This window comes from Ailuropoda melanoleuca, chromosome 8, assembly GCF_002007445.2.
Source record: "Ailuropoda melanoleuca isolate Jingjing chromosome 8, ASM200744v2, whole genome shotgun sequence".
Lineage (NCBI taxonomy): Eukaryota > Metazoa > Chordata > Mammalia > Carnivora > Ursidae > Ailuropoda > Ailuropoda melanoleuca.
This window is the reverse complement of record NC_048225.1, coordinates 74,149,370-74,175,455: the sequence shown is the minus strand read 5'-3', so window position 1 is coordinate 74,175,455 and position 26,086 is coordinate 74,149,370. Positions and strand designations below refer to the sequence as shown.

General features: G+C 41.8%; 2 protein-coding genes across 2 annotated transcripts; both read left to right on the top strand.

Moving 5' to 3' along the window:
• The first annotated feature begins 378 nt into the window (after positions 1–378).
• SELE (selectin E) lies at positions 379–10,561 on the top strand. The gene is made up of 14 exons (XM_002918578.4): positions 379–473; positions 805–888; positions 1,452–1,838; positions 2,337–2,444; positions 2,840–3,025; positions 3,818–4,003; positions 4,109–4,297; positions 5,249–5,437; positions 5,552–5,740; positions 5,949–6,125; positions 6,624–6,734; positions 7,490–7,511; positions 7,617–7,689; positions 8,633–10,561. The coding sequence occupies exons 2-13, from the start codon at positions 852–854 to the stop codon at positions 7,663–7,665; spliced, it is 1,830 nt and encodes a 609-aa protein (XP_002918624.1). The 5' UTR covers positions 379–473; positions 805–851; the 3' UTR covers positions 7,666–7,689; positions 8,633–10,561.
• A 4,155-nt stretch (positions 10,562–14,716) lies between these two features.
• SELL (selectin L) lies at positions 14,717–25,478 on the top strand. Its single transcript, XM_034667644.1, has 7 exons — positions 14,717–14,789; positions 16,183–16,193; positions 16,862–16,943; positions 18,839–19,225; positions 20,134–20,241; positions 23,723–23,908; positions 25,268–25,478. The coding sequence occupies exons 1-7, from the start codon at positions 14,717–14,719 to the stop codon at positions 25,459–25,461; spliced, it is 1,041 nt and encodes a 346-aa protein (XP_034523535.1). The 3' UTR covers positions 25,462–25,478.
• Positions 25,479–26,086: the final 608 nt, after the last annotated feature.

The following is a 26,086-nucleotide window of genomic DNA, read 5'->3' as shown; positions in this document are numbered from 1 at the left end:
AAAAAATTAAGAACGGTTGTCCACAGATAACAAAACTAAGGCTGAGTTTGCTTATGTTCATGAGATTCTGATTACTACCACAATTACAGGAGAGATGCTGCTAATAAGCAAAGTTTTCAAAATTTTAAAGACATCTGTGCCATATTCATAGGATTCATGTAAAATAAAAAGGCATGAACAAAGGAGAATAAACTTGGAGGACTAGTTTCTGACATCACTGTAATTTTTTGGTGTTATGGATATTCCCGGGAAACTTTTTGGATGCTGCTGGGGAATTCCTCTTTACTGGGGTTGGACATATCCTCTGATTACTCACAGGAAGCGAGCCTCCCTATAAAGGGGCTCCGGCAGGAGCAGCGCTCTGCTGTTCTTGGCTGACTTCGCATCAGAACTGCTAAGCAGCACGAGACAGAAGCAGCAGCGACGCAAACAGGAATCCCACGCGGGCATCAAAGCCACCACTTCACAGAACAGTAAGTGCAAAGAATCTTTACAAGGGTGGGCTTGAAACAGGATTGTCAATACGAATAGAGATGCAGAAAGCCTTTCGATAAAAGACCTCTGTGGGCTCTTGTTGTATCTGGACCTGTTAAACTCTGGCTTTTCTCTTTCACCCAAATGATGAAAATCTTAAATTGTATGTATGTATTCATTCCAGTCGACTTCCTTGAAACAAAGATGATGGCACTGTTATCCTTTACCTAAAATCTTACGGTGCTGCTGAAAACATCATTGTAGAAGGATCTCAGGAACCGGCTACCTCCCATTTCTTTCTGTAATGAATTTCGCACTTTTTCCCCCCAGAAAGACATTTCAAGACGGATCTTTTGATAAAAAGAGCCCTAGAAGTCATGATCGCTTCACAGCTTCTCCCTGCTCTCACTCTCGGTAAGTCAATGTCATTCATCAGACCAGGGTTTCTCGTCCTGGACACTAATGGCATTTCGGGTAGGATCATTCCTCCTCGTGGGGACCCTAAGTATTGTAGGATGTCTAGCAGCATCTCTGGCCTCTCTGCACAATGTGTTCCACCCCGGGTTAGGGGCAATTTCCCTCTTTGTGTCTCAGCTTCCTAATGTGCAAAGTATTGATCATAAGTCTCCTATTTCCCAGAGGCATTGCGAGGATCCAGTGTCATGGAAAGGGCCTCAGACAGTGCTTGGTGGTGTGTATTAAGGGCTCCATAAGCTTAGTTATTCTGATAATATTCTACTGCAGTGGCTATACTGATCAACTCTGGTGGGTGTGTGCAGGGAGCTCAACCACAAAAGATACGCACAATAAACGGTAGTTTCTCCATCTATACCCCTTCATACTTTGGAAAAGGTGAAAAAAATTCAGGTCATTCCAAAGGCCACTGGTTGAGGACTATAAAGCCATAAAAAGCCCATTTAATAGAGTCAAACTACAGCAGAACTAACCTCCCATGCCTTTCACACTTTCCCCTTTAGTGCTTCTCCTGTTTAAAGAGAGTGGAGCCTGGTCGTACAATGCCTCCGCAGAAACCATGACTTTTGACGAAGCTAGTGCTTACTGTCAGCAAAGGTACACGCATCTGGTCGCGATTCAAAACCAAGAAGAAATTAAATACCTGAACTCCGTGTTCAGCTATTCACCAACTTACTACTGGATCGGAATCAGAAAGGTCAATAAGCAGTGGACCTGGATAGGCACCCAGAAGCTTCTGACCGAGGAAGCCAAGAACTGGGCTCCCGGCGAACCAAACAACAAGCAGACCGATGAAGACTGTGTGGAGATCTACATCAAGAGAGAAAAGGACACGGGCATGTGGAATGATGAGAGATGCGACAAAAAGAAGCTTGCCTTGTGTTACACAGGTATGGGGCTCGAGGCAGCTGTGGGAAGAGGTTCAGGCTGCAGGCATCTTGACAAATTGCTGACAGTATGCAAAACCTGGTCTCTACTATGGTAATGTTATGTTCTAAAAAATACAATTTTAAAACATTCTGTTTGGTAAAATTATCTTTTTGCGTCTTTGCATGAATGTAGGCAAGAATGCATGCATATATGTAGGTCAATACATATGTAGTGTATGCATGTTTTAGCTAGTCATTTATTTGTAGAAGGAAAACTATCTTTAAAGTTTGTGATAAAGGGAATTTTCTATTTTTGATGCCAGTGCGAGCTGTACCCCTGACACCCGCACATCAACATCAAGGTTTAACATAACCGAGCTTAAACCCCAGGGAGCACTTCAGTTAAAATCTCTGGCGGTCCCTATAATTGGTGACATCTCTGTCGCACACCGTTGATCCTAAACCCAAGGGAACACATTCTAAGCACCATGACAATCCTCCTCATTGTGTTTTCCGCAGCTGCTTGTACCCCTACGTCCTGCAGCGGCCACGGTGAGTGTGTGGAGACCGTCAACAACTACACGTGTGAGTGCCACCCCGGCTTCAGTGGACTCAAGTGTGAGCAAGGTAGGTCCTCGTCTCACCTGTCCCTTCCCTTGGATTGGTAGTACCGTCCCGTGTCCCAGCTGGCTTGGAAGTCAGGTGTGCATGTCTCCGCTTCCCTGGGGCATGTAGCATCTTGTGGGGCTTAAGAGCCGAGGCCATCACACCCTGGCTTCAAATCCCCAATTTACCACTATGACTTACAGCACCCGGACTGGGTAGTTAAGCTCCCTGAGTGCCAGCTTTCTCCCTGTAAAATGAGGGTAATAATAGCATCAACCCCAGTGGTTAGGCCTATGTGAATGAATGCGTAGTGCCCGGCACAGAGGAAGCATTCAGTAACAATAGTCACAGTTTCCAGGGCTCTCTCCCTTCGTGCTGGGCGACACAGAGCGATCTGATGTGGTTTCTCCTTTCAGTTGTGACCTGTCAAGCGCAGGAAGACCCTGGGCACGGAAGCCTGGTTTGCACCCACCCGCTGGGACACTTCAGCTACAATTCTTCCTGCTCTGTCAGCTGTGAACAGGGTTACCGCCCAAGCAGCACAGAGGCTACGCAGTGTACTTCCTCGGGGGACTGGAGCGCTCCTCTTCCAGCCTGCAATGGTACGTCTGTCTCCGAATGCACACAGCACTCTCTAACTCATCCTTCGTGACCTTGGGTTTCTTTTATCCAACTTATAACATTTTCAAAACTCTAGGGCAAGTTCTTTTTGTTGTTTTTAATAAGACTTCTTCTCCCAGCCAACATGTGTGGCCAGTAGGCTGCCTGCTTGGTTTGAAAGAGGTTTGTAGAAAAACCACTGTGTTTGAGATGGGTGGCTCTGAGGCTCGGGTGACTTGTAAGAGAGTGCCCCCAGCGCTGGCAGCACACTCAGGGAATCTTCCCGACGTCTCCCACTTGGCCTCTCTCGATGCACCAGATGAATTGAAGATCATGGTACTCGAGTGGTCCTGACAGCTCTTTTTCTCTCCCGGGCTTATCTTTCCAGGCTGGAGATGAAAACTTTTTGCCTCCAGGTCCTGCTGGGCTGACATAAATGAATGTCCTGTGTATGTCAGTATTTTTGTTTTCACAACTCGTCATAAATCCTGATCGAGAATCTGGTTTTTTCTTTGTTTTTGCCTTACGTAAAGTAGATCAGAGACACGATGAGAGGTATAACATAGAACAGAGACGACTCAGCATAGTCAAAGTATAAATCAATCAGAGAAGATGAAAATATTAACTAAAAGCATAAAAGCTTTATAGGGTGTGTGCATGTCCCCAAGAATTAACTTAGGATGTTGGGACCTACTGTTTGAACGTTGCTTCCTTGCCCTGTTACAAATTCAACTCACTAGGAAGTGAACATACCATTCTTCCGTAAAACTCATGGTGCTCTTTCAAATCCCCAGTGGTTGAGTGCAATGCTTTGACAAAGCCTGCCAATGGCACCATGGACTGTCTCGAAAGCTCTGGAAACTTCCCATGGAACACAACTTGTGCCTTCGAGTGTGAAGAAGGATTTGAACTAATGGGACCCAAGCGCCTCCAGTGTAACTCATCTGGTGACTGGGACAACAAGAAGCCAACGTGTAGAGGTAGGATTGCTCCATGTCAAAATTTACTGTAAACATTCTTTTTCTCAACCTGTACTTGAAGTGGTAGGCCAGACCTGCTAATGTGCATGGGTGCCTATGTTACAGCTGTGACATGTGAGGCCATCGGCCATCCTCAGAATGGATCTGTGAGCTGTAGCCACTCCCCTGCTGGCGAGTTCACCTTTGGGACCTCTTGCAATTTTACCTGCAAGGAAGGCTTCCTGGTGCAGGGGCCAGCACAACTTGAATGCACCACACAAGGGACATGGAGTCAGCAAGTCCCAGTTTGTGAAGGTAAGCCCGAGAGCTTCTCCTTTACACACCCCCTTCCTTAAAGGGCAGCAATCTTCAAACTAGGGCAGTTAAAATGAAACTAGATGCCTACTTGAACTAGACTAATCAGATTTGGTGGGCAACATTCATCTTATGTTTTTGAGGTTCATATAAAAGAACAAATGCTTATCCAGGGAAAGGATTGTATGTACTAAGAGTGGATGCTTTACTGGTTTCTTCACTGTGCTGTGCTAATATGGCTTTGCAGGCATTGGCACGAAGTAGGCAGAAACCTTCATCTAAGGGGAAATCACATGAGAACATTTTAAAGTAGGATTATGAGAACATGACTTGATTTTAAAACTCTTGCAATACTTTTCTTCTGAAACTTCTCGTAACTAGCAGTAATGAGAATGTACCAAGTGTAGTGTCATATATAAAGACACCCTTAATACATACATAAGCACTAAAATCTAATTCACTTTAAAGCAAGAGCAGTGATGTTGAAAACAAGCAGTTTTCATTATCACGTACTGGTATTTTTGTCTCCAAATATAGCACAGAACGATTTCCAGTGGTAAGAAGCCACAAGACCAAAACCAAACTGTAAAGCAGACACATTTTATGCACTGCCTTCTTACTTTCCTTTTGTGTTTTGGCATCATCTGTCAGCATCCAGGACCCATAATTTGCTCTCTGACTACATAAAATCTTTGTCTTGACTGTACCTTCTTTCAAATGACAGAACAGAGCTCAGGAACCACTGGTTCTATTAAAGGCTGTCCTTTACTCTCAATGAAGGGATTGGCATTCAAAGACAACACAGTCCTCTTCCCAGTTGTCCATGGAGTAATGAAGAGTCTCGAGATCTCTGAGCATTGCTTTGTCCAAAATGAATGGGTTCCTTCATCAAATGCTAAGGACTCTCCAGTTCCACTGTAATATTTTCTGACCATCATTTTGGTGTCTCAGCTTTTCAGTGCAAAGCTGTGTCCAGCCCGGAGAGAGGCTACATGAGTTGTCTTCCTAGTGTTTCTGGAAGTTTCCAAAGCGGGTCCAGCTGTGAGTTCTTCTGTGAGAAAGGATTTGTGTTGAAGGGATCCAAAAAACTCCAGTGTGGCCCCACAGGCGAATGGGACAGTGAGGAGCCCACATGTGAAGGTAGTTTTTGTTTTATTTTAAGATAAAAACTGTTGAAAAGCTAGGGACTTGATTACATGAGAAAACTGTGGCTTCCTGACACAGACTTCTAATGCACTCACTCGTATCTTCCAGCTGTGAAATGTGATGCTGTCCGGCCGCTCCAGCACGGCTCGGTCAGGTGCGCCCATTCCTCTACTGGAGAATTCACCTACAGGTCGTCCTGTGCCTTCAGCTGTGAGGAAGGCTTTGAATTACATGGGTCAGCTCAGCTCGAGTGCACGTCTCAGGGACAGTGGACACAGGATGTCCCCTCCTGCCAAGGTAGGACCAAATTTAGACTTTAAGGAGTTAGGTCAAATACTTTGTATGTGTCTGAAGCTCGATTGCCCCATGGGGCTCGACCCTAATTTTCTATACGCTGAAAACTAGGTAGTGTTCACAAGTTACGTTTATGGATGACTTTTCAGCAGTTTTAGACATTTTCCAGGAGACTTTTGTTAACCTCTACCCATGTGCCCGTCATTTGCAGTGGTACAGTGTTCGAGTCTGGCAGTTTCCGGAAAGATGAACACGAGCTGCAGCGGGGAGCCTGTGTTTGGTGCTGTGTGTGTGTTTGTATGTCCTGAAGGATGGACACTCAATGGGTCAGCAGCTCTGACGTGTGATGCGACAGGACACTGGTCTGGGATGCCGCCCACCTGTGAAGGTGAAGCACTGATTGGGGCCGGCTGGCTGGGGGACTAGACAGAAGGAGGGGAAAGTACCAAACCATTCATTATGCTCAAACCAGAAAGTTCCCAAGGTTGAGAAGCTGGTGAATATTTAATTTTATGGCAGTAGAGAGAAAACAGAAAAGGTGGCATGTGGATGGAACAGGTAGCATTCCAAATGGAAAAAGGGGGCTAGAGATCTAAGTAGGGAAAAGGAAGACAAGTAAGGAAGAGAGCACGCGTGCAGTGCTGACCGAGGTGCGGTGGGTTCTGTGAAGAGCTTGGCAGGTTAGAGGTCTCCTGGCAGTGGCAGAAGACAAGCTGCCACAGGTGGTTTGGGCCCATCTCAGAGGCCTTTAGTACCTACCATGTCTCCTTCGTATGTATCGAAGTAGATAGCTCATCGGTGTGCAAAGGAAAGGGCACATGGACAGAACAGAAAGACTTGAGATTCAGTTCCTTCTGTGACAGTTCTTCCCTCTCTGTTTCCCTAGCTCCCCCTGAGTCCAACGCTCCCCTGGCAATCGGACTCACTGCTGCTGGGACCTCTTTCTTGACATTAGCCTCGTTTCTCCTCTGGCTCCTGAAACGCCTGCGGAAGAGAGGTAAGGGAGCTTGGAAGCATACTCCAAAAATGTTTTTGGAAACATGTATTTATTTTTCTCAGTGATGAGTCATGCTCTGTCTTGCACATTTAAACAGTAATTAGACTCGAGTTACCAGATAAACACTACTAAATGGTATAATTGAGCCGTGGTCTTAGAGTTTATAGTACAACTCCAAGTGCGAAGAGTTTTAGGAAATATCAGTGTTAGTTAACGGCGGGCAGCTCCAAGGGATGCCGTCCACAGGGAATTCTGTGGCTCCCCTGGAAATCGTTCAGTGAGGCTATAAGATTGTGTTCCCAGGAAATGGCTAAAAAGTTTCCAAAACATTTATTTGGAATACAGCCTTAAATGTGGGAGTATCTCCTGGGGACTCCGCAAACACATGTAGACACACTCACGGTTTGTTTGGCTCTCAGAATATTTAATTTTTTTTAATTAAGTTCTGACATTTATAAAATGGGAAATCTCACATAAAATCTAGATTTGCAATGTCTCATGGAAAATGGGCAGATGAACTCGACAAGCTGAGCCTGACGCAGTCATTAGCATTAGGAAGCTGCCTGGCCCTTAGGATGACTGTGTGCTTTGCGTGTTACCTCCATTGCCACCAAGCTGTGCTTGCGCTCTGATTATCACAGGGGCCCTGAGGTGTGGAGTTTGCAGTCCCTGGTGAATAGAGCCATGTTGTCTCTGAATGTGATATGTCCTTGAAGGTGTTTCAGTGCAAATTAATGGTTTTCTTTTTCTTGCAGCAAAGAAATTTGTTCCTGCCAGGTAAGTTGCATTCTTGTCCAAAGCATGCCATTGAATGCTCTACACCTTTTTCTCTGTTCATGTTGGAAAACAGGGCTTAATTTCGTGTTCTCGTGTATTCCACAGCAGCTGCCAAAGCCTTGAATCAGACGGATCCTTCCACATGTCTTTGTAGTCATTTTAAGTCCAAAAGAATCAGGTAAGACTTGAAATCACATGTGATTTTGAAAGAACATATCCTCTCTTCATGTTCTGTTGCTCCTTGAGCCCTCCTAACCTGCCGGTTTCCTGGGGGAGAATCACCACCTTCATGGTGTTTTATGGAAAGCTGTTTCATTTCTTTGTAGAAGGAGAGGAAAAGAACAAGATCTGGCCTTTGTAGAGTCCTTGCACTTTTGAAAGTTAATAATAATAATGATGATCGTTAACCCTCATGTGGCTCTTACTATCTTCTGGGAACAGTTCTAAGCTAGGAATTGTATGAGACAGGGACGATTGCTAGATTTCTTATCATACAGATGAAGAAAATGAGGCACAGACAAGTTACACAACTTGCCTAAAATCTCAAAGCTAGTGAGCAGTGTAGCCAGAATTCAAACCCAGGCAGTGTGGTTCTAGAATCTGTGTTTTTGGCCATTCTGCTCTGCTTTGCGAGAATTTGGAAGTGTCAAGTCCAGCCAACCACCGCCCCCCGCCCGAATAGATTTTGTAAATTAATAGACTTTATTTTTTTTTAGGAAGTTTTTAGGTTGACAAAAAAAAGTGAGCAGAAACTAGAGTTCCAACATACCCCCTGACCCTCCGATGTCTTCTGTTATTAACAACTTGTGTGAGTGGGGCATTTTGTTACAATTGATGGGCCAGTAGGAGTACATTATTATTAACTGAAGTCCACAGTTTACATTAGGGTTCCCTCTTGGTGTCCTATATTCTATGGGTTTTGGCAAGTATATAAGGACATTTATCCACCATTACAGTATCATAGAGAATAGTTTCACTGCCCTAACGAATAGGATTTTGCTCTTCATATTCGGACTCTCCAGTGACAGTGAACACAGTGGTCTGTTCTAGAAGGTGACTTTTGTTTTTTCTATTAATGCAGAATATTAAGTGTCCTGACGGCATGCATTCCTTGTTTGCAGGAACACAGGTACCTCCAGGGAACCAGAGCAATGATGGCAGAGACAGAAAGGGCTTCTTTGGTCTCTGGTGCTTCTCACCTCCCACATCCGCCACCTTTACAGCTGGGAACGTGGCACCCATGAAGACTTCAACGGTCCACACTCTAGTGGGGGAGGCCAGCCTGCCCCCAGGAAGACTCAGCTTTCTCTTTCCTGTTCTCAGCATCTGGAAAGTGCTGGCTGATGGAGGAAAAGCATATTCTCTTCCAGACAAAAGTGAAGAGACTCGGGCTCTGGAATGTCAGAATTCCTGTTCTAACTCTCTCCCCTCTCAGTGGAGAGACCTCAGTGGAGAAACACAGTATTTTGTGGTATTGTTTCTTTCTTTTGCCCCTCACTGTGTCTCAACTACTGATTACATGGTTGCTGTCAGGGGATGAATAATTCTCAGGAGTTTAGGGAAAACAACTTGGCCAAAGATATTCTATCACCAACGTGCAAAAAATGATGATTTTTTAATGCCCACAGGTGCGTGCATGGGGAAATCCTACTTAATACTCTGTGTGAGGATTACTAAGCACAGTTTTAATCATTTTTATCCCTATGGGATTCAGTGCTTTATAAAGTGTTCTTAGAGACTGTGTTCTTTTATTTGCATTGACTAAAGTACAATCTTCCCTAATTCTTAATTCAGTATAAGTGTTGCAGGGACTTTAAAATATGTGCACGTTAAGACTACGTCAGGGTGAAAGTTACTTAACCTAGATCTTTGTTTATTAATGGGTTCTAATATTATATCTGTAGTAAGTTTATTTCAAAAAAGAGCAAATGCTGTCCCCCAGTGATGTATAATGTTAACCAGCGTAAAGTTGTGACTGTTTTACTACAATTGCTTTTAAAAACATGAGTAGTGGGGCACCTGAGTGGCTCAGTCTGTTAAGTATCTGACTCTTGATCTCAGCTCAGGTCTTGGTCTCAGGGTCATGAGTTCAAGATCCGCATCGGGTTCCATGCTGGACGTGGAGCCTACTTAAAAAAACAAATAAAAACATGAGTAGTATCATGAGAGCAGAACCTGAATGGCCTGCACTTGCACACTGTCAGCTCTGTTTTCAGACATATGTGGTTTTCCATGATGAAAAACTTCCATGAGGCCAAGCATTCTGATTTGAAAAAAGTCTAATTGCAAACAAATGAAGGTACACTTTTATGAATATCTTTGTTGAAAAAAACATGTAGGAATATGGATGTGCTTTGGATTTCTACGAAGATGTTTGTCAGATGTGATGCATCAACATACAATTCTTGCATATTACATAAGATCTAAAATGCATGGTAAGAGCTCACCATGTAAAGGATTTGTCCAGTGGATTTTTAAAAGTGAAGACTTTCAATATTTATTCCCTAATTGCATTATTCTGTGTTCATGAAGAAAGGAGTCTGTATGAATGTTTATATTTATTTATAAGGGAGGTTAAAATTCCTAAGGAATCTCCAGTTATCTGTTGAATATTGGCAATGAGAAACTCTTGGCCTGTCCACCGCCAGAGCTTCTCACTCCATCTTGCAAGAGAATCAAAACTCTCCCGCACTTTCACTAATTTAGCATACATTGAAAAATCGAAGTTTTGGACAAGTTCTGGCTGCATGTTGGCCAAGGCAAGACCAAAAGTAAACAGGGAGGAATGCTAAGGGTCAGAAGGTCAGAGATTTTGACAGGGCAAAAGAACTCTGGGAAATAAGGGAGAGAGAAATATCTATTGCGAGCAGGCTACCAAAGGAATGGATTATTATTTTCTCTGAAATTGCTCAAATGTTGTAAATATAAATATTTATATATACTGAATGGAAATAGCTGTGTGAAATGTAAATGTGGGCAGCATTTGGGTTTAATAAAGTATTTTAAATTATGATTTAAAATATTTTATAGTTTTTAAAATATGTATTTATTTAAGCTTATGCCATACCTATTTTGTATTTGACATGGCAGTACAAAGTTTGATAATAAACATTTTATATTTAGTTCTGCATGTGGGTTCTTTCTTAAAATTTCTATTTTATTTTGATAAAAGTCATATTCCATAAAATTCACCCTTTTTAAGTGTACATACAGTCCAGTAGTTTTGGTATATTCATAAGATGTTTCAACCAACACCACAACAGAGTTTTGGCTATAATCGAGGGGATTTTGTTCTTCTCCTTACTCTCCCAAAGGTGCCAAATCCTTCCTATTAATAATTCTTGTAATAACCCTTAACCAGCTGTGTTCCATTCTCACCAGCAGCCTTGGAATAGATCCTTATCACAATCCCTGGATTACCTGATAAAATCCCCATAAACTCCTTAGTCTCCAAGCTCTCAGTCTGCTGTTGGGAGGGACTGTGACACAGCTCACAAGTCACACAACATCTAGTCTTGCCTGTCTCCAATCCTCATTTCACACCATGTCCCTTCAGGCATCGCAGTCCATCCACAATGGAGAGCTGTGTCTGCCCACTTTGGTGCCTTTGAACACATGGGCTTCTTTCACCTGGAGTTACCCACCCTCCCCCTCAGAGCCTCCTTCTCTGCCTGATTGACTCTTACTCAGGTTTCAGGTTCTCTATTCAAATATCCCTTCGTGGCCATTGACTCCTTAGACTAAGTCACCTCTTTAATGCTCTCACAGCCCATATTTTTCTTCCTTCCTTTAATTCTAATTAACTAATTATTGTGCAATTGCTTAATATCTGTCTTTTCTGCTCGATTCTAAGTTCCTTAAGGGTAGGAGCAAATAACCTTGTTCATTGCTGTGTTTCTAGAATGTAGCATATTCCTGATATGCCATAGATACTCCACAAATATTTTTTGGGTGAGTGAATAAATAAGTGGACAAACAAAAGCAGATGGGCTCATGATAAGGAGCAGGACCACTTTTCTCAAAAGGAGTGGGTTGTCTCAGAAGGCAAGGTTTAAAATCCCATTATGGAGACAAGATAGGTTTGCCAATAGTACAGAAGAGAATGGAAATAAAGAAGAAATAAAGTAGCTAGTTAATGGCCTGGAGGTTCAATGAGGTGCAATTGACAAGAGTTGCAATGAGATACTTGAGCGTTAGATCTACGAGAATAGGCGACTGTGATTAAAGAGGGGGATGCTGGAGTATGTGATTTTTGAGTTGATACAGTTTGGGGGGGGATGTCAGGGTTGAGGCTGTGTCCAGGGGAGAAGGTCGTTCAAGCTGAGTGAAGGCGGAGGATGTTATTGGAGAACTGGGCACCCCGGCTGTGGGGTTACCGGTTGCTTTGTGAGACTGCGCATTCCTTCTACCCATGATAAACTCACGTTGGAAACTGCAGTGAACACAGCCTTGGTTGAAGCAATGAACAAGTAAGCCTTGCAGTCATCTGTGATGGGGGAGAGGCACAAGGGAAGGGCAGTGGTCCTGTTTATGGACCTAAGGCGTCTTCTGTCAATGGTACTCACTGACCCTTCCTTCAACCATCTCCTGGTGGGCAAATAGTCCTCCAGCCTTGGTTTCTATCTCTCTGGGGTTTTGTGATGGTTTATAATCCTCACCTACTCATCCTAGTTCTACCCTTTGGGGACCACAGAATAGCAGAATAACCACTCTTCTCCGGATCACCCTTCAAGTGGCTGCTAACGTGTCCTGTGACCTTGCCAACCCCAAATCTTCTCTTTAGATTGAGTGTGCACTATTTTTAAAATTATTAATATGGAGGCGGAGTTTATATAACATAAAGCAACAGTTTTAAAGTGAACAATTCAGAGTGGTATTTAGTACGTAGTGTTGTGCAATCACCACCTCTATCTAGTTAAAAATACTCTCATCAAAAGAAAACCCTATACTCATTAAGCAGTCAGTCCCCAAGCCTCTGTCCCCCCAGCCCCTGGCAACCACCAGTTTGTTTTCTGTCCCCATGGATTTGCCTATTTTAGATATTTCATATAAATGGGATCACATAACATCTGGCCTTTTGTGTCTGGCGTCTTTCACTAAGCATAATGCATTCAAGGTACATCCACATTATAGCATGTATCAGTACTTCGTTCCTTTTCATGGCTGAATCATATTCCATGGTAGAGATGAATGTGCACCAAATTTAAACAAATTTTTCACTGTATGTTCAAGAAAAAATGTTTTTAACAAATACAAAATCCATCGGTATGACTCAAAATCATCCATATGAAAAATGCTTTAAGAAAAGCGAAAAATCACAGCACTGATGGACTCAGTGAGAGCAACTTAGTGAGGGGCTAAGTTGATGTGGTCTGAGTCCTCTAGAAATCTAACATGATATAAGGACAGAATCTAAAATGTATAGAAAAGTGAAAAAATTGAGTGTATATCTGACAATGTCACTAAATAACTCCTCCCCATGCCCACCCCCACCCAAAACCCAACTTTGGATGGACCCATGGTCTCTCCTTCTCTTGGACAAGGGCCTGTGTAGACAGGTTGCAAGTCTGGAGCCCGAATGTGGTTTTGGCTGGAAGCCAGATGACCTAAACCAGCTTTCTGAAGAAAACCCTGGATCTTGGTTTTCAAAGAAGAATGAGAATGTCCAACAAACCAGTAGAACAACAAAGATATTCAACAAAATAATGAGACTAAAAAAAAAAAAAAAGGAGATAAAATCTTTCCTTAAAAAAGAAAAGAACATTTGCAGTTTATGACCAAAAAGGGATTTATTTATTCACTTATTCAATTGGCATTTATTGAATGCTGGACCTACTGCTTCTGCAAATATACAGGATTAATGTTCTGAAAACTCTTCTGCATATAAGTTTAAATTTCTAGGTGGATTATAATAACTTGTTTAAATATATAGCTGAACTTATAAAAAAGAATGGAAATCTCAGAGAACAAAAACGATTAGGAAGCAGGTGCCTGACCATGTAGGATTTTGTGAGCCAACGTGAGGACTTTCGATGTTGCTCTGTGTGGCATGAGAAGCCACTGGAGGATCTTGTTCTCTCATGCTGCTTATTTTTTCCCCCTCTGCCATCCATTCTCAGGCATCCCTGCCCTGGGTCCCGGAGGCTGAGCCCTGCAGACTGCATCACTGGCGGACTGGTTTCTGATTGCTTTGACTAATAAGAGGCTTGGACAGGAGATCAAAGAACAAGAGGAGAGAGTGGTCAGGATATGTTTTACGCAACCTTTCCCTGCGCAGGTGTTCTCCCTAGAAGCAGCTGTCTCTCTCCTCCACTACAACTCCTGATGGGCGGCTTCTCCTTTAGGTTTGCAATTCTCATTGGATTCTGATAACACCATCTCCTCCCTTGAATCTTCAGCCCCGGGGATACAGCTGTTCCTGTTACTGCCAACCTCTGGATGCCTCACCCTTTCTTGTTTGTTTTCTTAGCCTTGCCCAACCTATGCAAGCGGTCCCTCCAGTAAAGGCTCTTCAGTGGGTGAAGAACTCACTCTTCTGGGGTGAATTCTGTTTCTGGCTGGGACCCTGACTGATACTCATTTTAACTGAATCATTTAAGTTGTTTTGTTGAAAAAAGCCATAAGAGGAAGAGGGTAGAAATGTGGAATCTAGATGGGGGGACTTCTGCAATAATAGAGGTAAGAAATGATAGTGGTTTGGATGCATAATGGAATGGAAGGGATTGGATATTTTCATGGCAAAGCCAACAAAATTTGCTGACCTATTGGATATGATTTGTCAGAAGAAGAGGGGAATCTCAATTAACTCCAAAAGCTTTGGCTTAAGTAACTGGAAGAATGGAGTTATAATTTGCTGAGATGGCAAGAGGCTTGGGAAGAGGAATTCAGAATTTCAGTTTGGCACGTGTAAAATTTGAGAGGCTTTTTAAACAACTCAATGGAGATATCAGGTAGGTATTTGGCTGGGAACAGTCCTTGCTAGAAATACAAATTTGGGAGTCGTCAAGCAGTTAGATGCTCTTCAAGGTGAAGAGGCTGGCTCCGATCACCAAGTCAGTGAGGGCAGAAAAGAAGAAAACAGTGGTGAGCACTGGAGTGCTCGGAAGGTTTGCGGAGTGGAGAGATGAGAACTGCGCAACAAATGAAACAGAGAAGGAACAGTCCATGCAGTAGGAGGAGAACTAGGGGCAGATTGGTCCAATAACATGACCGCGGAGAGTTGGTTGAAGGCTTTCACGAAGCGGGGGACCTTGGCGGGAGCAGTCTTAGGGAATCCGTGTGATTGAAAGCCTGATCGGACGAGGGTCAGGAGAGACTTGAAGGAGAAGACTCAGAAATACAAGTCTAGGCATTCCCTCGGGAATAGTAGGAACATCGACACTTCGCGGGGCCCCTTCCTCCAGGTTTGTCCCCACTTGGACTTGTCTTCCAAACTCCCCGCAGAAGATGTGCTCCATAACCGTCAAGAGCACGGGCTTCAGAACTGACTGGCCCGGGTTCAAAACCCCAACTGTGTCTCTTACTAGCTTTGTGACTAAACACAAGTTTCTTAAGCTCTCTGAGACTCTTTTAAAAGGGGGGTGATGACAGTGCCTGCTGGGAATGTAGTAGTTAACCGTCGTGAAGATTCAACAAGGTGATCCGTGTGCAGTGTTGGTCGAGCTCTCCAGCTATAGCTGTTATTACTCATCTTCTAAAAAATACAAGTCTGATTTTGTCATCACTCTTCCTTTCCACTGCCCTCCATCATATAGGTCTTAATTTCGTATGCAGTCTATTACCTTACACTCCAGGGATGCAAAACTACTCTAGGCCCTCAAACTCCCCAGCTTTGGCAGAATCCGTTCAGGGTTTTCCTCTCTTTAGGGCTCAACTCTAGAAGGTGCCATTACCGGGGATCTCCGCTAGGGGGAGAGCAAGGACAGAGGGAGCGGGAACTGTCTACTGAAGTTTGACAGCAGTCAAGAATTGGTGCGAAGTGCTGTTTTGATTGTATGGTATTTGCAATTATCTGGGGCCCATTACCATGGATAGCCAAGAGGTAGCGCAGGCTTTATCCAAAAAGAAAGGAGGGGAAGAGAGAGTTGGGGATGGAGGGGAGGGAGGGAGGCAGAGAGAGGGAGAAGGAGGAGGAGAAGAGGAGGGATGACAATGCCCTTGGTCAGCAGCTCTTCTTTTCTCAGGGTGGTGACAGAAGTCAGATTAGGAAAGGGGTGGGGAAAGAGGAGCAAGAAGAGGTGGGGAAAAGTGAGGGGAAGGGGAGGAGGATGTGAGACTTAGTCTGCGAAACGAAAGAAAGCAAACCTTTCTGGTGGCACTCCACACAGCCTCCCAAAGCACAGCACACCCAGCTGTGGGCAAGGACCCAGGCACCCTGGTGTTGAGTTGAGAGGCTGAAGTCCAGAAGAACTAAAGCAGGACGAGCAAAGCCATGGTGAGATTTTAGCCTCAAAGATTTCTAGGTGCACAGACAGAAGCCCTTGGGATTGCAAAGACAGGTGGCAAAGGACAAGAAACAACACACTTCATTTTTGGTTTTAACAAAGCCAAGAATTAAAAATGCTGAGTCTAAAAGGCGCTTCTAGAATCTTTCTTCTCAGATGTGCTGATTTCTCTTCATTGACTTGTCTCTGGTGAGATTCCTGAGGAAGTACTGTCTTATTGAAATGAGCACTTTTACAGGTAAACACTGGGGTTACCTGAGAAGTGATACACTTCAGAAAATATGGTTTTAAGGTGTGCAGAGAACTTGTGGTCTGCATTCTGCAAAATGTATTTCTTTTTAATTGAAAAAGAAATGAACTGCTTTTCTTTATTGATGTCTGGCTATCTAATATCTGAGTATTTGAAACATTGAACCATTGTAATCCAGTGTAAGATTTTAACAGTTAAATCTCAGACATCAATAGTTCATTAAGCATCAAAGAACACTTTAAAAAATATACATATTAAATATCAAATAGTTTCATCTAACAGCTCAGCAGAAAGGAAGTACAAAAAATTATTGAAAGGTAGAAAAAATCAGAGTAGCAATAATTAGCAGCTGAGGCTAACACATGAAAAGAAAGAAAAGAAAAGAAAAGAAAAGAAAAGAAAAAGAAAAGAAAAGAAAGAAAAGAAAAGAAAAGAAAAGAAAAGAAAAGAAAGAAAAGAAAAGAAAGACAACTCTGTATAGGTTTTGAAGCAAATTTAATGCTACTTTTTTCATGCATATCTAAGAAACCTCTTACTCCAGACAGGGCTAGTGGGCGTATGCATTTTATTTTGAACTTGCCACCACCTCCTCGAGATGCTGTGAACTTGTGATTTAAGAATATAAATCTAACTATAAGTTTATGTTGTCTTTGCAGATATTTCCACGGAAATGTCAGAGCTCTCAGAGGCGCTCATGGAACATCGCCAAGTGGTGGGTCTGGACAGTGCTCTGTTGTGGTACGTTGCGGTGTTTGTCTGTTGCTAAGCCCTTTTTAACTTATGCTTATTTTTCTTAAATACCCACTGGGTGCGTGTAGTCGCAGGGAAGGTTATTAGGTAGACAGTTGTTAGTTCTAACCTGTTACTTTTAGTACTTCCCCCAGAAACCTCCTAAACCTGCCAGACCCTTGTTGCACGATCCAGATCCTGATAATCCCACAAATGTCTTAATTATGAAGAAATAAAGTCAGTTAAGAAATATCTGATGGGACATTTACAATCCATACCAAATATTTAGCAGGGTACTTTTATTTATTTATTTTTTAAGGATTTTATTTTCAGTAATCTCTACACCCAACGTGGGACTTGAACTCACAACCCCAAGATCAAGAGTCACATACTCTACCAACTCAGCCAGCCAGGTGCTCGGTACTTTCTTTTTTTTTTTTTTTTTTCAATAGTTTAGTGCACATCAATGCCATTTGTACAATTAAAGTGTGAGCTTCTTAAGGTCAGACCCTTTATATATATATTTTTTATTCTTCTCCCATTGGTGTGGGAAGTTTTATGTTTGACTTTTGAAGACTTTCCAGCAATTGTTTTGAACCTTCTTTTCCCTTCCTAAGGAAGCTAGTGCTTCTTACCCCCTAGCTTAAATTTTGAGCTCTGGCCCAGCAAATGTGCTTTCCTCTGCCCTGACACATTCCTTATACCATGTCTGCCTCGTGTTACCTGCAAAGCTAGTGCCCTTTTCATTCAGCAAGTGTTTTCCAAGTCCCTATAATGTGTCAGACACTGTTCTAGGCACTGAGGATACAGTACCGAACCAAACAGTTTCTTCCCTCTTAGAACTTATATTCTGATAGAATGTTCCTTCAAAACTCTGTTTTAAATGTTTATTTTATTACATTCTTTACTTATTAATCGTATCTGTTTCTCAGTTCTCTGTTCACTTCTGATATATTTAATTGATCAAGATTAATTATGTTTTCTTTGTATCTGTTATTCCTTGTTCAGAATCTTTAGGAGACTCTAAAAATTGGCTCTATGTTTTCTTTGGTATTTCTCCATGGTTTTTGCCCTACAAAAATAAATACAAATATCAATAAATATTGGTGAAAACGTTTACCTTAATGGTAGACGATCAGTGTTTCACATAGATCGTACCATGCTTAGAATGGCATAGATACCATGAGGTCACTGCATAATTATGTGTTTGTTTTGGTTTTGTCAAAGCACTCACATTCGAAGCACCCATATGACTATTAAACACCATCAGCTGAGTATCTTTGTGCACAGAACACGATCTAAATTAATTTCATAATCCTGCAGCATTTGGTTTTGTAAATTTCTCTTTTTAAAAAATATATAGTTAGAGATGTAAGACTTGAGCTATGTACTGAGGCTTTCCCAGAAGCAGCTCTTCCTGTGGTGAAAGATGATCTTTTTGATATGAAAGAGAATACTTAAAAGTATGTTGTTATTCCTGTTCTCTTATTACTTCTCCTATAGAAACATAAATGTTGACTTTTAGGAAAGTATCCCAAGATTTAAAAAAGTGGGCAGTAAGTTTTAGGGATATATAACTATACAGAAATAGAAAAAGAAATGTGAATTTCTAAAATATGTTGGTTAAATTTCACTTGGAAGAATTTTGAGAAAAAAATGAGGTTATGAAATAAAACCTAGGAAGCTACCAAATTTGTCTAAAATAGGGCAATGCGCAGAAGTATTATATATTACTGTGAAAAGTGATTAGGACCCAAAGGTCCAGGTTCTACCTCAAATCTGCAAATGACTGATTCTGTGGTCTTAGTTTCATCATCTTTAAGTGGCAAGCTCAGCCTGGATTAGTTCTAGATTCTTTTCAGTTGTAATTGTGAGCCTACATAATTCACACTGATGTCTTTCAGATTTGCTTGCACATCATGGAACCAACTGCTGGACTTACCACCATTCTGAAAAACCCATGAACTGGGCAAAGGCTAGAAAGTTCTGCCAAGAAAATTACACAGATTTAGTTGCCATACAAAACAAGGGGGAAATTGAGTACCTGGAGAGGACACTTCCCTTCAGCCACACTTACTACTGGATAGGAATCCGGAAGGTAGGGGGGATATGGACTTGGGTGGGAACCAACAAGTCTCTTACCAAAGAAGCAGAGAACTGGGGAGATGGAGAGCCTAACAACAAGAAGTCCAAAGAGGACTGTGTGGAGATATACATCAGGAGGACCAAAGACGCAGGAAAGTGGAACGATGACTCCTGCTACAAACAAAAGAGAGCCCTCTGTTACACAGGTAGGGAGTGGCCAAAGTGGAGAGAATGATGGGACTCATCCCCGGGGGATGGTAGGGAAGGGAGCAGTTTCTAGCACATTCTAAAATAAATCCAGCCCCCCCCCCAAAAAAAATCATGTCACTTATGTGCATTTTTGGTGTGTGGGGCTTCTCCGAACACCCAGAAACTACACCTTTAAATCGATTTACATCAATAGGTGAGTGTATGTGTGAAGTAAGGCAGGGGAGTAAAAGCAGAGAGATGGGTCCAGCCAGGCGCGCAGGCTCACATGACCCCCGTCTCCTCACTGTTACGGTATGGGGCTCTAGGCTCGTGCTTCCTTCTTGGCTAAATCTTACATGATTCTATATAATGAAATACTGCCATGTTTCATTATCTATGGAGGATGGAAATTTCTGTTTTCAGTTCCAAAACAGTCAGTGTGTTTCCAAGTCGTATTTCAACAGTGAAACAGAGTTAATTTGATCTCTTGTAAATTGGGCTCTCTACTGATTTAACAAGTTCAGACTTCTTAATCTTTCTCTAGTACTTTCTGTAAAGGAAGGGATTGCCAAGCATATTGCAGAAACGGTTGGAATTAGGTCATCATTTAACCTACTTACAGCATTTAAAACAAGGTCATTCCAAGAGTTTCAAAGTATGTCACTAAGTTTGCCCAAAATGTTATAGAGTATTAGCCTTGGTAAATTCATTCTCTGCATGTGTCTGTGGTTACAGGCCAGTATATTACAAAAATGAAAAATTCTAGCCTATGGTTTTATTGCAAAACAGCTATGAATGTACAAATAAACCTTTCCTGTTCATTAAAATAGTTGCAGCCAAAAACTTATCTATACCTGAAGAAGTGACTATGAGTACTAAGAAGTAATCACATTAAAATAATTTATTTATGACCCCCCTCTTAAAGCTTCTTGTCAGCCCTGGTCATGTGGCCACCACGGAGAATGTGTGGAAACCATCAATAATTACACCTGCAACTGTGATGCGGGCTACTACGGGCCCCAGTGCCAATTTGGTAAGCCCCCATCCTGACTTGTTTCTGCCTATATGTAGTTACAGGGGTTCTTATAGCATGTGGAAGTTGACTGGGACAAAATGGTACTAGCGATTCCGAGAAGTGAGAAGTTTTTGATCAGAAGGGTATGTTTGCACAACGTTGTTATGTTTCCTGAAAGATTTCGTAAGTCAGCATGAAGTTTCAATTCACTTCTTCGCCAGTCTTTTTGAGTGCCACAAAGAAGGTAGATTTGGTAGATTCCTGTCCTTAAGGAACTCATAATCTAGGCAACTTGTTGGATTCATTAGAAGCCTAAAGCTTGAAAGAAACATTGCCATTTTTGTTAGGAGGGTGAGTTTCCCATTTGGTAATCTTGCTTTTTTATGTAATCCTCAAAGTAATGACAGGGCAGGGCTGAAAAAGAAGTTCACAAAAGGATACAAAATACAGGTCAGAAAAATATAGTAATAAATCCAACACATTTTGGGGGGAATATAAAAACAAATCTATTATAGATTCTGCCCATAAAGGATTTGCAATTAACTAGTGGAAATTATATATGCTCATAATTTAGTTTGATGGAAAGCAAGATAAGCTGGAGTTAACTGCCTAATGAAAGAATCTGGTCTTTATTTGACAATAGGAGGCCACTTAGTATCTTAACACCTGCTTTTGGGACAACATTCCTAGAAGCGATGCATAAGATGCATTGGAAAACAAAAAGAGAAGTCAGAGAGAATCAGTAGGAGTCTATTGAAATCATTTACAGTCATGGTGGTAGAAACAGAAAGGAAAGAGTACACAGACTCAAAGTCAAGGAGTCTTTGACCCAGTCAACCCACTACCGAAAGAAACATCAAATCCTTTGATTGGTATTGATTGAGTTTCAAAACTATGGTTGAAGTACCTGGTGCATAGGATAGAAAAGTGTAAGAAAAGAAAAGCAGTGTTTGTAAAAGATAAAGAATTACAGTCAAAATAAATTTAAATGTCAACCAACTGGAATAGGTCTAACTCATTTCACTCAATTCCTACCCAATACTTACACTCCACTGCTGAAGTTTATTTTTTATTATTTATTTATTTATCCTTAATATTTTTATCTTTTATTTTTTACTTCTTATATCATTGGCATGCTCCTTTTTGAACACGTTACTTTTTTTTTTTTTTTTTGTCTTGGCTTCCATTTTATCATTCTTTTCTGGTCTTCTTTCTACCTTGGGTTTCTTCATGGGCCCTTATCCAAGCCCATATACCATTGTTATTTCTCATTTTCTTCTATCTTTTGCCCAGGGACTCTACATGGCCCCACTTTGGTCAAACTTACCAATTTCTGTAAACTCACAGATTCATGTGAGCTTTGAACTGACAAATCTTTGTTCAGCCCTGAATTCCAGATATGCCAAGCAAATCTTTTCCAATGCCCCAAAGGTTGTAAAGTTAATTGTCCCGGCCAGCTTTCCTTTTTGTATTTCTGTCTCAGTATGAGGCACCACCATTTACATGGATGGATACTCTGGTATGAAACTCTTTTACCTCCCCTTACATTTATGCAAAGTAACACACTGCTCATTTTGAAATGAGAATGAAACTTACTGTTTCTCTAATTTTCCTCCTATTTGTCAATGCTGTTACTACTGCCCTCATTCCTCCTAGATTACTGCTTTAATTTCTTAGCTGAGTTCCATAAGCTTAAATTAGCTTCCCTTAAATATACTATTCATATTATAGGCAGGCCAATTAATCAAAAACAATCAAAATCAAACAAACATCACACATATATCCACCCTTTAATTTCTAACTATTATTTGTCCTACAGGATGAAATCTGAACTCCTCAAGCTTAGAGAAATGCTTAATACATAGTAGGTACTCATTAAATAAATGAAAAAAGATAACAGTATTTTGCCTTAGCTCCTACCTTTCTTTCTAATCTCATCTCACATCACCCCCTGCCTCCTCTTTCCTTCTAGTAATGTTAAACTGCTTGTAGTTCTCCACACTTTTCATATGTGCTTCATATCTCATTGACTTGTTCGTGGCTTTGTTTCTTATTTTGCACATGGCTAATACAACTGTTTGTCTTTAAGACGTAGTTCAGGGGTGCCTGGGTGGCTCAGTCATTAAGTGTCTGCCTTCGGCTCAGGGCGTGATCCCAGGGTCCTGATATCGAGCCCCACATCAGTGTCCCTGCTTCGCTGGGAGCCTGCTTCTTTCTCTCCCAGTCCCCCTGCTTGTGTTCCCTCTCTTGCTGGCTGTCTCTCTGTCAAATAAGTAAATAAAATCTAAAAAAAAAAGACATAGTTCAGGGACCATTTTTTTTTTCCAGAAAGCTTTCTTTGGACCCTAAGACAAGCTAAGTCTCCCTATTTCATGTTCCAATAGCTGCACACATTTCTTTCTTGTTTATTCCACATTTATTGAAGTCATCCATGTAACTGTCTGCATCCCCTGGTAGGCTGACAACCACTTGAGATCAGTTAAGTATTATTAACCATTTCATATATCAGATTGAGACTATGCCTGGAATATTTTAGGCACTTGCTTGCAGGCATGAGTTGAATTGGTGAACATAGTTAATTTGGACTTGTACTGTATATGGAAAATATAAAAATTTTCTAGTTCCTCAAGTCCATTCTTCATTGAAATCTGCAAACTAAGGTTATAACGATGGCTCAAATTTGATAAGCAATAGGACACAAGGGTTGAAATCTTTGCTCAAATGGCATGGCAGGGCCTAAAAATGTGAAAAATGATTTCCCAGTCTCAATTTGATCTATTATGATACCACAAGTCAGAGCAAGGAAATAGTTTCTGGGGGAGGCTAAAGTAGGAGCTAGAGAGGATGATGACAGAATCAAGGCTGAGATGCTTCCTAAAGCTTTCCCACTCTTTTTCCATACCTCCTACTCCCAGCACTCTAATATACCTAGGAGCTCTGATGCGACAGTTATTTCAAAATTGAGCTGGTCATTCCCATGAAAGCCTATGTAGGTTTAAACATTCTCTCCTCAGATAATGCCAACAATGAAAAGACTAGCTAGTTTTTAATTAGGACTTCCTATGAGCCAGGTTCTCTTCTAAGTCCTTGACTTACATTAGATCCTTTAATTCCCACACCAACTCTAGGAAGTTAATACAGTTACCATGATTCCTCTTTCTTTCTTTTTTTTTTTTTTTAAAGATTTTATTTATTTATTTGGGAGAGCGAGAAAGAGAGAGAGCACAAGCAGGGGGGAAAGGCAGAGGGAGAGGGAGAAGCAAACTCCCTGCTGAGCAGGGAGCCTGATGCAGGACTCAATCCCAGGACACTGGGATTATGACCTGAGCCGAAGGCTTAACTGACTGAGGCACCCAGGTGCCCATAATTGCTCCTTCACTGATGAAAAGACCGAAGCTGGAAGGGTTAATTCACCTTGTGCCAAGGCGGAGCTTAGGCTTTTAACCCAGACATCGGATCCTTTTCACGCTAGCCAATGCTGTTTCTTTTCTTACTGCAGTGATTCAGTGTGAGCCTTTGGAAGCCCCTGATTTGGGGAGCATGGACTGTAGTCACCCCCTGGGAAACTTCAGCTTTACTTCCATGTGCACCTTCAACTGCTCTATGGGAACAAACCTCACTGGGATTGAAGAAACCACTTGCGGACCTTTTGGAAATTGGTCATCTCAAGAACCAACCTGTGAAGGTGAGTAACTCTTCAGTCTAGAGGTTTTGTCATGGCCGCCTTGAGTTTACAAACTAAGAAAATGCAGTAGAAACTTGCTAAGAAGTCTCTGTCCTCTTTGGAACATAATTTAATCTAATTTGGATCATACTGTGATGTTTTTTAAAGGGCTTATTGTTGCTCAAATCAAAAAGAAAACCACAAACAAAACACAACCAAATACCTCTGAAACCATCTCACAATATGTACATAATTTTCAGTAATACATGGTGTGATTATACTGTATTTTTTTGTTTTAGCTTTCTCATTGTCATGGCATAAATAGTCAGTCTTGCTGAACCTCGGTTAAATGTTAGTTTTTCTGTCCTCTCAATAACCCTTTTTATGTGGCATCTTACTGAACACCGACCATTTCCTTCTCAGGGGGTTGAGAGTTTTGGTGTTCTTTCTTTCTTTCTTTTAAATGGGCTCCACGCCCAGCATACCCAACATAGGGCTTGAACTCACAACCCTGACTGAGATCATGACATGAGCCGAGATTAAGAGTCAGACACTTAACTGCCTGAGCCAGGAGCCCCAGTAGAAGGGTTTTTTTTTTATTGTTTTATTTGGCTTATTCTTAAAACCATTTTTACTTTTCCTCCTCTGTGAACTCTCAGGGGAATAACAACTACTGTGAAAAACAAACACACAGTCTCTTGATCTTTTTTTTTTCATTTGAAATATGGTGGGTTTTTCTTTTTAACTGCCAAGAAGACTATCCCTAGATGGGAGAGAACTGGTGGCATCTGACCCCTGTGAAGTTTTGGTTACACTTTCTACATTTATGCATCTGACTCACTAAGTTTAAGTGGTTTAATTCTCAAAAAATTATCAAAAACATATTGAAATCATAGACCTAAGTTGACCAACCTGCTGAATTTTACAGAAGTTGAGTGACTTGCTTCAGAGAACTGGGGTGTTTTTCCACACTGCTTGCTTTAGGTCAAGAGAAAGGGTGGGAATTCTCTGCATTCACTGAGCATATTCCATGAGAGCTCTTGAGGCCGAGGCCATGTAGCATGGCACACTTCCAGCAGTGTTGGAGAGTTCCCAGAACTGGGCAGCAACCTGTAGCAGCCAACTCTACCCTCTGCTCCCCTCCCTCTCACCCCCCCGAGGGCTGCCAGTGCTCCTGGCTTCCCCTCTGACTCACCACGCTCCATAATTCTCAAGAAAGTAAAGTCTGGAAGCAGCGTCATCAGAACGAATTTTTAGAGATTATAAGTGTCTAGATTCAATCAGGTGGCTCTATAATTGAGTCAAGTAACTTTGGTGAAAAACCTTTGGTCAAGGGAGGGTCTCTGCTCAGAAACACTGCTTTCTTCTTTTTCATCGAAGTGATTCAATGTGAGCCTTTGGAGGCCCCTGATTTGGGGACCATGGATTGTAGTCACCCCTTGCAGAACTTCAGCTTTACCTCCACGTGCATCTTCGACTGCTCAGAGGGAATGGAGTTAATGGGGGAGAGGAAAACTATTTGTGGATCATCTGGAATCTGGTCAAGCCCTAGTCCAAAATGTCAAAGTGAGTAAATTTGCCCCGATATACTGAAGATTTAAAAATGGAGCTGGTGGGTGGGGAGATAGTGGGGAAAGATAGATTAAACTTTTAAATTTCATTTTGTTAAATGTATGTGGCCTAAAGATAAATTTGTACACATTAATTTGCTGTAAAATCCTAGGCTGTTCTTAAGTCTTCCTTCAGTGGCAACTCTTATCTTAACTCTTAACATCTAAAGGCACTGTCTCTGACTTATTTCTTATTCATTCTTCTATTCCACTACTATCTCACTTCCGTTAGTCAAAGTTAGTACAAAGGTCACCAGTGACCACCTAATTCCCAAAATTGTGGATATTTCTCCATTATCTCTAAGCTGATGCCTCCCTAATCTGTGCATGAGAAGGACTATGTCTTCCGCATTTCCATGGACTCTCCACTTGACACATTGCCCATGCTAAATAAGGTAAATAAATAAGTTGTCCTCTGTTTGGATCCTCTGGGAACTTGAGTCTTTTTTCTATTACACATTTGGCGCTGAGGGTGGAAGCACCTTGAAAGGGTTCATCAAAGTAACACAAAGAATAAGGGACACAGACCCTGCATTAATATGCAAAAGTACATTTATTTAATTGGTGGTATCAGAACATAGAGTTTTTT